At 44.8% G+C, this 13,401-nt stretch overlaps 1 protein-coding gene across 1 annotated transcript in view; it reads right to left on the bottom strand.

Annotated features, from left to right (window-relative positions):
• The window catches only part of LOC135562556 (protocadherin Fat 3), a gene marked incomplete at its 5' end in the record, with an annotated part of 349,011 nt that overhangs the window by 108,936 nt on the left and 226,674 nt on the right, over positions 1 to 13,401 (bottom strand). Inside the window, 5 exon segments of the mRNA XM_065005063.1 lie at positions 3,299 to 3,495; positions 5,764 to 5,926; positions 10,758 to 11,027; positions 11,805 to 11,939; positions 12,499 to 12,654. Coding sequence (XP_064861135.1) covers positions 3,299 to 3,495; positions 5,764 to 5,926; positions 10,758 to 11,027; positions 11,805 to 11,939; positions 12,499 to 12,654 — 921 coding nt within the window.

The raw sequence follows: 13,401 nt of genomic DNA on the forward strand, positions 1-13,401 counted from the left end.
ACGGTCTCCACCTACTGCTACAGTATACTGACTCCCCCTACTGCTACAGTATACTGTCTCCCCCTACTGCTACAGTATACTGACTCCCCCTACTGCTACAGTATACTGACTCCCCCTTCTCCTACAGTATTATGACTCCCCCTGCTTCATGTCTCCCCCTTCTCCTACAGTATACTGACTCCCCTGCTCCTGTCTCCCCCTTCTCCTACAGTATACTGACTCCCCCTGCTTCATGTCTCCCCTTCTCCTACAGTATACTGACTCCCTTTTCCTACAGTATACTGACTCCCTGCTTCATGTCTGCCCCTTCTCCTACAGTATACTGACTCCCTTTTCCTACAGTATACTGACTCCCCTACTGCTACAGTATACTGACTCCCCTACTGCTACAGTATACTGACTCCCCTACTGCTACAGTATACTGACTCCCCCTACTGCTACATTATACTGACTCCCCTACTGCTACAGTATACTGACTCCCCTTCTCCTACAGTATACTGAATCCCCTGCTTCATGTCTCCCCCTTCTCCTACAGTATACTGACTCCCTTTTCCTACAGTATACTGATTCCTCCTGCTTCATGTCTGCCCCTTCTCCTACAGTATACTGACTCCCTCTACTTCATGTCTCCCCCTACTGCTACAGTATACTGACACCCCCTACTACTACAGTATACTGACTCCCCTACTGCTACAGTATACTCACCCCCCTACTGCTACAGTATACTGACTCCCCCTACTGCTACAGTATACTGACTCCCCCTGCTTCATGTCTCCCCCTTCTCCTACAGTATACTGTCTCCTCCTACTGCTACAGTATACAGACTCCCCTACTGCTACAGTATACTGACTCCCCTACTCCTACAGTATACTGTCTCCCCTACTGCTACAGTATACTGACTCCCCTGCTTCATCTCTCCCCTTCTCCTACAGTATACTGACTCCCCTACTCCTACAGTATACTGTCTCCTCCTACCGCTACAGTATACTGACTCCCCTACTGCTACAGTATACTGACTCCCCTACTGCTACAGTATACTGACTCCCCTACTGCTACAGTATACTGACTCCCCCTGCTTCATGTCTCCCTTCTCCTACAGTATACTGACTCCCCTGCTTCATGTCTGCCCCTTCTCCTACAGTATACTGACTCCCCTTCTCCTACAGTATACTGTCTCCCCTACTGCTACAGTATACCGACTCCCCTTCTCCTACAGTATACTGACTCCCCTACTGCTACAGTATACTGACTCCCCCTGCTTCATGTCTCCCCCTTCTCCTACAGTATACTGACTCCCCTACTCCTACAGTATACTGACTCCCCCTTCTCCTACAGTATACTGACTCCCCCTGCTTCATGTCTGCCCCTTCTCCTACAGTATACTGACTCCCCTTCTCCTACAGTATACTGACTCCCTACCGCTACATTATACTGTCTCCCTACTGCTGCAGTATACCGACTCCCCTACTGCTACAGTATACTGACTCCCCCTACTGCTACAGTATACTGTCTCCCCCTACTGCTACAGTATACCGACTCCCCCTACTGCTACATTATACTGACTCCCTACTGCTACAGTATACTGTCTCCCCCTACTGCCTCAGTATACTGACTCCTCTACTTCATGTCTCCCCTACTGCTACAGTATACCGACTCCCCTTCTCCTACAGTATACTGACTCCCCTACTGCTACAGTATACTGTCTCCCCCTACTGCTACAGTATACTGACTCCCCTACTGCTACAGTATACTGAATCCCCCTACTGCTACAGTATACTGTCTCCCCTTGCTTCATGTCTCCCCCTTCTCCTACAGTATACTGACTCCCTGCTCCTGTCTCCCCTTCTCCTACAGTATACTGACTCCCCCTGCTTCATGTCTCCCCTTCTCCTACAGTATACTGACTCCCCTTTTCCTACAGTATACTGACTCCCTGCTTCATGTCTGCCCCTTCTCCTACAGTATACTGACTCTCCCTTTTCCTACAGTATACTGACTCCCCTACTGCTACAGTATACTGACTCCCCTACTGCTACAGTATACTGACTCCCCTACTGCTACAGTATACTGACTCCCCCTACTGCTACATTATACTGACTCCCCTACTGCTACAGTATACTGACTCCCCCTTCTCCTACAGTATACTGACTCCCCTGCTTCATGTCTCCCCTTCTCCTACAGTATACTGACTCCCCCTTTTCCTACAGTATACTGATTCCCCCTGCTTCATGTCTGCCCCTTCTCCTACAGTATACTGACTCCTCTACTTCATGTCTCCCCTACTGCTACAGTATACTGACACCCCTACTACTACAGTATACTGACTCCCCTACTGCTACAGTATACTCACCCCCTACTGCTACAGTATACTGACTCCCCCTACTGCTACAGTATACTGACTCCCCTGCTTCATGTCTCCCCTTCTCCTACAGTATACTGTCTCCCTACTGCTACAGTATACAGACTCCCCTACTGCTACAGTATACTGACTCCCCTACTCCTACAGTATACTGTCTCCCCTACTGCTACAGTATACTGACTCCCCCTGCTTCATCTCTCCCCTTCTCCTACAGTATACTGTCTCCCCTACTGCTACAGTATACTGACTCCTCTACTTCATGTCTGCCCCTTCTCCTACAGTATACTGACTCCCCCTACTGCTACAGTATACTGACTCCCCTACTGCTACAGTATACTGACTCCCCTACTGCTACAGTATACTGACTCCCCTACTCCTACAGTATACTGTCTCCTCCTACCGCTACACTATACTGACTCCCCTACTGCTACAGTATACTGACTCCCCCTACTGCTACAGTATACTGACTCCCCTACTGCTACAGTATACTCACCCCTTCTCCTACAGTATACTGACTCCCCTTCTCCTACAGTATACTGACTCCCCCTGCTTCATGTCTGCCCTTCTCCTACAGTATACTGACTCCCTTCTCCTACAGTATACTGTCTCCCCTACTGCTACAGTATACCGACTCCCCCCTTCTCCTACAGTATACTGACTCCCCTACTGCTACAGTATACTGACTCCCCTGCTTCATGTCTCCCCCTTCTCCTACAGTATACTGACTCCCCTACTCCTACAGTATACTGAATCCCCCTACTGCTACAGTATACTGTCTCCCCTTGCTTCATGTCTCCCCCTTCTCCTACAGTATACTTACTCCCCCTACTCCTACAGTATACCGACTCCTCTACTGACTCTCCTACAACATCCTTCTATCTGTTCTATTTCTACAATTATATTTGTTCTAGTTCTACACTGTGACCCCTGACCTCTGACCTGGTTGCAGACAGGTGTGTTGTCGTTGGCGTCCATGACAGTGACCTCCACGGCTGTACGGGTGATGTAGAGGCCGTCGCTGGCAGTGATGTTGAGTAGATAGAAGTCCTGCTTTTCCCTGTCCAGCTGACCGCGCACCACCACCATCCATTCCCCCTGGACCAGCGCTATAATGAACACTCCCCCTGGGTTACCACCTGTAGGGAGAGGAGAGGTTAGACATTCACACATACACACACACACACAAACTCAGCTGTCTTCATCGTCCTTTGTGCTTGGTACTGACTAACTAGCCAACATACTAACTAACTAAGGAACTAACTAACTAACTAGCTAACTAGCTAACATAACATACTAACTAACTAACCAACATACTAACTAACTAACCAACCAACACACCAACTAACCAAAAATACTAACAAACAAAACAAAATAATTTACTAGCTAACTAAGCAACATAGTAAATCAATAACATACTAAATAGCTAACCAACATACTAACTAGCTAGCTAACATACTAACTAACACACTAACACAATAACTAGCTAGCTAACATACTAACTAACACACTAACACAATAACTAGCTAGCTAACATACTAACTAACACACTAACACAATAACTAGCTAGCTAACATATAAACTAACACACTAACACAATAACTAGCTAGCTAACATATTAACTAACTATCTATCATTCACTGAACAAAAATATAAATTCAACATGCAACAATTTCAACGTTTTCACAGAGTTACAGTTAATACAATGAAATCAGTCAATTTAAATAAATAAATTAGGACCTAATCTATGAATTTCAAATGACTGGGAATACAGATATGCATCTGTTGATCACAGATAAAAAAGTAGGGGCATGGATCAGAACACCAGTCAGTATCTGGTGTGACAACCATTTGCCTCAAGCAGCGCAACACATCTCCTTCACATAGAGTTCATCAGGCTGTTGATTGTGGCCTGTGGAATGTTGTCCCACTCCTCTTCAATGGCTGTGCGAAGTTGATGGATATTTTGGCGGGAACTGGAACACGGTGTCGTACATGTCGATCCAGAGCATCCCAAACAGGCTCAATGGGTGACATGTCTAATGAGTATGCAGGCCATGGAGGAACTGGGACGTTTTCAGCTTCCAGGAATTGTGTACATATCCTAGCGACATGGGACCCTGCATTATCATGCTGAAACATGAGGTGATGGAGGAGGATGAATGGCACGACAATGAGCCTCAGGATCACTGTCACGGCATCACTGTGCATTCACATTTGCCATTGGTAAAATGTAATTGCGTTCATTGGCCATAGTTTATGCCTGCCCAAACGATAAACCCACTGCCACCATAGGGCACTCTATTCACAACAGCAAACCGCTCGCCCACACAATGCCTTCTGCCCAGTACAGTTGAAACCGGAATTCATCCGTGAAGAGCACACTTCTCCAGCGTGCCAGTAGCCATCGATGGTGAGCATTTTCCCACTGAAGTTGGTTGAGACACCAAACTGCAGTCAGGTCAAGACCCTGGTGAGGATGACGAGCACGCAAGTGCGCTTCCCTGAGGCGGTTTCTGATAGTTTGTGTATTCAATTGTCTTGCAACAGCTCTGGTGGACAGGCCATCACATGATCTCAGTATATATACACCTGTTCTGAAAGGCCCCAGAATCTGCAACACCACCAAGCAAGTGGCACCATGAAGACCAAAGAGCTCTCCAAACAGGTCAGGGACAAAGTTGTGGAGAAGTACAGATCAGGGTTGGGATTAAAAAAATATCTGAAACTTTGAACATCCCACGGAGCACCATTAAATCCATTATTATAATATGGAAAGAATATGGCACCACAACAAACCTGCCAAGAGAGGGCCGCCCACCAAAACCTACGGACCAGGCAAGGAGGGCATTAATCAAAGAGGCAACAAAGAGACCAAAGATAACTCTGAAGGAGCTGCAAAGCTCCACAGCGGAGATTGGAGTATCTGTCCATAGGACCACTTTAAGCCGTACACTCCACAGAGCTGGGCTTTATGGAAGAGTGGCCAGAAAAAAAGACATAGCTTAAAGAAAAAAATAAGCAAATATGTTTGGTGTTCACCAAAAGACATGTGGGAGAAGGTACTCCAGTCAGATGAGACTAAAATTGAGCTTTTGGCCATCAAGGAAAATGCTATGTCTGGCACAAACCCAACACCTCAGCATCCCGATGAGAAACATCCCCTCAGCATGATGCTGCCACCTCCATGCTGTAGGAATGTTTTTCATCGGCAGGGAAACTTGTCAGATTTGAAGGAATGATGGATGGTGCTAAATACAGGGAAATTCTTGAGGGAAACCTGTTTCAGTCTTCCAGAGATTTGAGACTGGGACGGAGGTTCACCTTCCAGCAGGACAATGACCCTACACATACTGCTAAAGCAACACTCGATACTAACTAACCAACATATGAACTAGCTAACTAACCTGTGATGTGGTAGCTGACCAGTTTGTTTTTATCCGTGGTGTCTCCGTCCTTGGTGCTGAGGACAGACACCACCTCTCCTGGCGGGTCACTCTCTCTGACCGCACCCCGGTAGAACTCTCTCTCGAATCGCGGAGGGTTGTCATTCACATCTGCTACAGACACCTGGTACAGGAAGACAGGAGAAAGTAGACGTACTACTAGAGTGTGTATGTGAGTTTTCTTCATGCACGGATATCAATGGGACACAGTTGAAATTTGACTGAAGTGGAAGTTAGAATTCATCCCTTACTGTTACTTACAGTTTTTCTCAATCTCTTACAAGGATCTTTCATAACAATGTTGTTGATTTCATTTTTTTTTGGGGGGTGGGGGCTTTAGCAAAAAAAAAGTTTCTGCATTAAAATGCATTAAAATGCAGAAAAAACATTAAACTATCTAATACCGTCAAAATGACAAATACTTTCATAAAAAGAACACAGGTGTCTGCAAAAAAAGATGAACACAACCATGCTTATTTATTTGAGCCTAAGCGAAACAGAAAGTCAGTCTGTCTTTTAAATTCCCAGTAGATCAATAAATAATATTTTTAAATTCCCAGTAGATCAATAAATAATATTTTTAAATTCCCAGTAGATCAATAAATAATATTTTTAAATTCCCAGTAGATCAATAAATAATATTTTTAAATTCCCAGTAGATCAATAAATAATATTTTCATTATCTAAATCAATGACGATCAAAATTGGAAACACAAATAATCAAAAGGTGCAGAATAATAAATCATTTCTCTCCTTTTATGCATATTTCACCAAATAATCTCATACAGATTAAATCAAATATTATTCCTGATGAAAATAATTGTAAAAAACAACAACAACATTTTGTTATTGTGAGCAGGATTCATTCATCGGCATCATCACAATCCAATTCCATGTGTTCAATACAACGGTTGGCTTTGCTCATAGTTTTGTCGGCTTTCCATTGGCGCACACAGAAACACAATCCACGATTAGAAACAAGGAAAGGTGAATACATTGGTAGGAATGCATAGGCCTTAATCCACACCATTGGGGAACACAACTGATAGGAACGCATAGGCCTTAATCCACATCATTGGGGAACACAACTGATAGGAATGCATAGGCCTTAATCCACACCATTGGGGAACACAACTGATAGGAATGCATAGGCCTTAATCCACATCATTGGGGAACACAACTGATAGGAATGCATAGGCCTTAATCCACACCATTGGAGGAACATAACTGATAGGAATGCATAAACCTTAATCCACACCATTGGGGAACATAACTGATAGGAATGCATAAACCTTAATCCACACCATTGGAGGAACACAACTGATAGGAATGCATAGGCCTTAATCCACAGCATTGGGGAACACAACTGATAGGAATGCATAAACCTTAATCCACACCATTGGAGGAACACAACTGATAGGAATGCATAGGCCTTAATCCACACCATTGGGGAACACAACTGATAGGAATGCATAAACCTTAATCCACACCATTGGAGGAACACAACTGATAGGAACGCATAGGCCTTAATCCACACCATTGGAGGAACACAACTGATAGGAACGCATAGGCCTTAATCCACACCATTGGAGAACACTACTGATAGGAATGCATAGGCCTTAATCCACACCATTGGGGAACACAACTGATAGGAATGCATAAGCCTTAATCCACACCATTGGAGGAACACAACTGATAGGAATGCATAGGCCTTAATCCACACCATTGGGGAACACAACTGATAGGAATGCATAAGCCTTAATCCACACCATTGGAGGAACACAACTGATAGGAATGCATAGGCCTTAATCCACACCATTGGGGAACACAACTGATAGGAATGCATAGGCCTTAATCCACACCATTGGAGGAACACAACTGATAGGAATGCATAGGCCTTAATCCACACCATTGGAGAACACTACTGATAGGAATGCATAGGCCTTAATCCACACCAAAGCAATGCTTTATAATGGAAGGCCACAACGTAACCTAAAGACACTTTAGAAGTAACAGAACTTCATTCTCTGCATCTCCTCAATATTGAAAAATAAATAATTAAAATGTGATCGTCCCCATTGCACAGATCGTCTCTCATATTGATACTGATGGTTTAGACTTTAGTGCACTGGTCGCTCTGGATAAGAGCGTCTGCTAAATGACTTAAATGTAAATGTAAATGTTTTTACTGATTGCTGGGAAAAACTGAACATATAATATCTTCTGATGAAAACAATGTGTTAATATTCTGTGGAAAACAAAATAAGTAAATTGAATTTGTTATTCACTGATGGCATTTTGTATTTAAAGTTTTGCAAAAGGCAAGAAAATTATCAGGATTTCTGGAAATGTATTTAAGTATTTGACCATTGTAGTTCTGCTATAGACAGTTTGGTTGTTTAGTAACAAAACGATTAGGGGGCTACATGTGCTACACAGACACTAATACCCCCACAAACAGACACTAATATCCCCCTACACACAGACACTAATATCCCCCTACACACAGACACTAATACCCCCTACACACAGACACTAATATCCCCCTACACACAGACACTAATACCCCCCTACACACAGACACTAATACCCCCCTACACACAGACACCAATACCCCCTACACACAGACACTAATACCCCCACAAACAGACACTAATATCCCCTACACACAGACACTAATACCCCCTACACACAGACACTAATACCCCTACACACAGACACTAATATCCCCTACACACAGACACTAATACCCCCTACACACAGACACTAATACCCCCTACACACAGACACCAATACCCCTACACACAGACACTAATACCCCCACAAACAGACACTAATATCCCCTACACACAGACACTAATATCCCCCTACACACAGACACTAATACCCCTACACACAGACACTAATATCCCCTACACACAGACACTAATACCCCCTACACACAGACACTAATACCCCCTACACACAGACACCAATACCCCTACACACAGACACTAATACCCCCTTCACACAGACACTAATACCCCCTACACACAGACACTAATACCCCCCTACACACAGACACTAATACCCCCTACACACAGACACTAATACCCCTACACACAGACACTAATACCCCTACACACAGACACTAATACCCCTACACACAGACACTAATACCCCTACACACAGACACTAATACCCCCTACACACAGACACTAATATCCCCCTACACACAGACACTAATACCCCCACAAACAGACACTAATACCCCTACACACAGACACTAATACCCCCCACAAACAGACACTAATACCCCTACACACAGACACTAATATCCCTACACACAGACACTAATACCCCCTACACACAGACACTAATATCCCTACACACAGACACTAATACCCCCTACAAACAGACACTAATAGCCCCCTACACACAGACACTAATACCCCTACACACAGACACTAATATCCCTACACACAGACACTAATACCCCCTACACACAGACACTAATATCCCTACACACAGACACTAATACCCCTACACACAGACACTAATACCCCCTACACACAGACACTAATACCCCTACACACAGAGACACTAATATCCACGCCTACACACAGACACTAATACCCCTACACACAGACACTAATACCCCCTACACACAGACACTAATACCCCTACACACAGACACTAATACCCCTACACACAGACACTAATACCCCCTACACACAGACACTATTACCCCCTACACACAGACACTAATATCCCTACACACAGACACTAATACCCCCTACACACAGACACTAATATCCCCTACACACAGACACTAATACCCCTACACACAGACACTAATACCCCCTACACACAGACACTAATACCCCCCTACACACAGACACTAATACCCCTACACACAGACACTAATACCCCTACACACAGACACTAATACCCCTACACACAGACACTAATACCCCTACACACAGACACTAATACCCCCTACACACAGACACTAATACCCCTACACACAGACACTAATACCCCTACACACAGACACTAATACCCCCTACACACAGACACTAATATCCCCTACAAACAGACACTATTACCCCTACACACAGACACTAATACCCCCTACACACAGACACTAATACCCCTACACACAGACACTAATACCCCTACACACAGACACTAATACCCCTACACACAGACACTAATACCCCTACACACAGACACTAATACCCCCTACACACAGACACTAATACCCCTACACACAGACACTAATACCCCTACACACAGACACTAATATCCCTCTACAAACAGACACTATTACCCCCCTACACACAGACACTAATACCCCTGCCCTCACCGTGACGACAGACCCCCCACACACATCCCCCTGCCCTCACCGTGACGACAGACACCCCCCACACACATCCCCCTGCCTTCACCATAACGACAGACACCCCCCCACACACACACACATCCCCCCTGCCCTCACCGTGACGACAGACACCCCCCCACACACATCCCCCTGCCCTCACCATAACGACAGACACCCCCCACACACATCCCCTGCCCTCACCATAACGACAGACACCCCCCACACACATCCCCCTGCCCTCACCGTGACGACAGACACCCCCCACACACATCCCCCTGCCCTCACCATAACGACAGACACCCCCCCACACACACACATCCCCCTGCCCTCACCGTGACGACAGACACCCCCACACACATCCCCTGCCCTCACCGTGACGACAGACACCCCCCCACACACATCCCCCTGCCCTCACCGTGACGACAGACACCCCCCCCCACACACATCCCCCTGCCCTCACCGTGACGACAGACACCCCCCACACACATCCCCCTGCCCTCACCGTGACGACAGACACCCCCCCCACACACATCCCCCTGCCCTCACCGTGACGACAGACCCCCCACACACACACACATCCCCCTGCCCTCACCGTGACGACAGTGGTAGAGGATAGCTGTAGCAGCTCCCCCAGGTCTGAAGACACCACCACGAAGGTGTAGCTGGGTCCAGCCTCATGGTCCAGAACCGACAGGGTTGTGATCCAGCCCGTTTTACTGTCAATGGAGAACACTGGTCCGGTACCAGAAGAACTAGTTGAACCAGTACTGGTACCAGTAATACCAAATGAGGAACCGGCTGAGGTGCGGTCTGGTCTGTTCTCCTGGATCTGGTTAAGTGGAGGACCCAAGCTATAGGTGACCTGGAAAAAAGAGGAGGAGGAAAGGAAGAGGAGGAGGGGTAAAGGAGGATGAGGAACAAGAGGAGAAGTAAGAGATGAGGAGGGGGAAAGGAGGAAGAGGAGGGGGAAAGGAGGAGGAGGAGGAGGGGTGGGGGAACAACAGGAGGAAGGGGAAGGGGAAAAGGAGGAGGAGGAACAAGAGGAGAAGTAAGAGATGAGGAGGGGGAAGAGGGGGAGGAAGAGGAGGACAGTGGTATAGATAAGGGTAAATGCCATTTACACCCCATTGTGTGAGTGTACTAAGATGGTAATATTATACTAAGATGATAACATGATAATATGATAATATGATGATGATATGATACTAAGATGGTAATATTATACTAAGATGATAACATGATAATATGATAATATGATAATATGCTACTAAGATGGTAATATTATACTAAGATGATAACATGATAATATGATGATAATATGATACTAAGATGGTAATATTATACTAAGATGATAACATGATAATATGATAATATGATAATATGCTACTAAGATGGTAATATTATACTAAGATGATAACATGATAATATGATGATAATATGATACTAAGATGGTAATATTATACTAAGATGATAACATGATAATATGATAATATGCTACTAAGATGGTAATATTATACTAAGATGATAACATGATAATTTGATAATATGATGATAATATGATACTAAGATGGTAATATTATACTAAGATGATAACATGATAATAATGAAGTTAATAATAACAGAGAAGACAGTATAATACCTGTCCGTTTGAGCCCCAGTCAGGGTCGAGCGCCCGCACCTGGACCACCCTGGTACCCACGGGCATCCCCTCCATTACCATGGCAACGTAGGAACTGGTCTCGAACAATGGCTTGTTGTCATTTATGTCCAGAATCTATTGAGAGAGGAGGAGGAGGAGGAGGGTTAAGTAAACTGAATCAAACTCTTTGGAAAGGGTAGAAACCCAACCTCCACATGTTTAATATGTTATTCTACAGTCCTGCCACACACACACACACACACACACACACACACACACACACACACACACACACACACACACACACATACACACACACACACACACACACACACCATTCCTCACCTTTGACAGTAGAGATGGACTCTATGAGGTCTCGTCGTGTCGTAGTAGACACACACACACACACACACACACACACACACACACACACACACACGTCAATTCCTCACCTTCACCTCCACGTCGACAGTAGAGTTGGACTCTATGAGGTCTCGTCGAGTCGTAGTAGAGACAGACACACACACACACACACACACACACACACACACGCACACACGCACACACACACGTCAATTCCTCACCTTCACCTCCACGTCGACAGTAGAGATGGACTCTATGAGGTCTCATCGTGTCGTAGTAGAGACAGACACACACACACACACACACACACACACACACGTCAATTCCTCACCTTCACCTCCACGTCCACAGTAGAGATGGACTCTATGAGGTCTCGTCGAGTCGTAGCTGAGACTTTAAACCTGAAGATGCTGACCAGTTCATAGTCCAGAGGATTGGTCAGCCGGACCAGACCCGTCTCTCTCTCCACCAGGAACGTACCTCCCTGTAGAGAAACACAAAAGGGCAGGATCATTATGATGTCATACAAGCTTATAACAAAAGAAAGTGTGACAATGCATTAGAACATAGAGACAATGCATTAGAACATAGAGACAATGCATTAGAACCAAGAGACAATGCATTAGAACATAGAGACAATGCATTAGAACATAGAGACAATGCATTAGAAACTGTATTAGAAACAACAAACTATGTTTTAAGTGAGAAGTAGACACTGAAGTAGGTCAAAGCTGTGTGCTGGAAAACCTTGGTAGAGCATGGGTGAAGTAGGGACTGTTGTGCTGATGTGAATGTCCTTTCTTTTTTTGGCTTTAGACCAATGCCTACTTCTCACTTAAAACTGATTTTTTTCCTTCTAATTTCCATGTTTTATACAACATTATTATACAACATTATTGTACAACATTACACAGCAATAAAAGTAAAATGTAAGAGTAAATTAGCCAAAGAAAGATAAAATAGGAAAGAGTGAAAAGTCTGACAGGAGATCCTCTCAGAGCAGAGATAACGTCTTACGTTCAAACACATAGAAATACAACAAGTAGAACAGACTGGTGCTTCAATGGGAATGTTGGCTATAAATGAACAACATACAGAAAAGGGGTTTATTGTCCTAGAAAAAGCCTAAATTGTACGTTTAAAACTTCACTGAAACAGGAGCAAGAAAGGAATAAGGAGTATGATCCTTATTCAATTGTAATACAGTTCTATTCATTCCACATCTATAACTACT

The sequence above is a fragment of the Oncorhynchus nerka genome, linkage group LG19 (genome assembly GCF_034236695.1).
Source record: "Oncorhynchus nerka isolate Pitt River linkage group LG19, Oner_Uvic_2.0, whole genome shotgun sequence".
NCBI lineage: Eukaryota > Metazoa > Chordata > Actinopteri > Salmoniformes > Salmonidae > Oncorhynchus > Oncorhynchus nerka.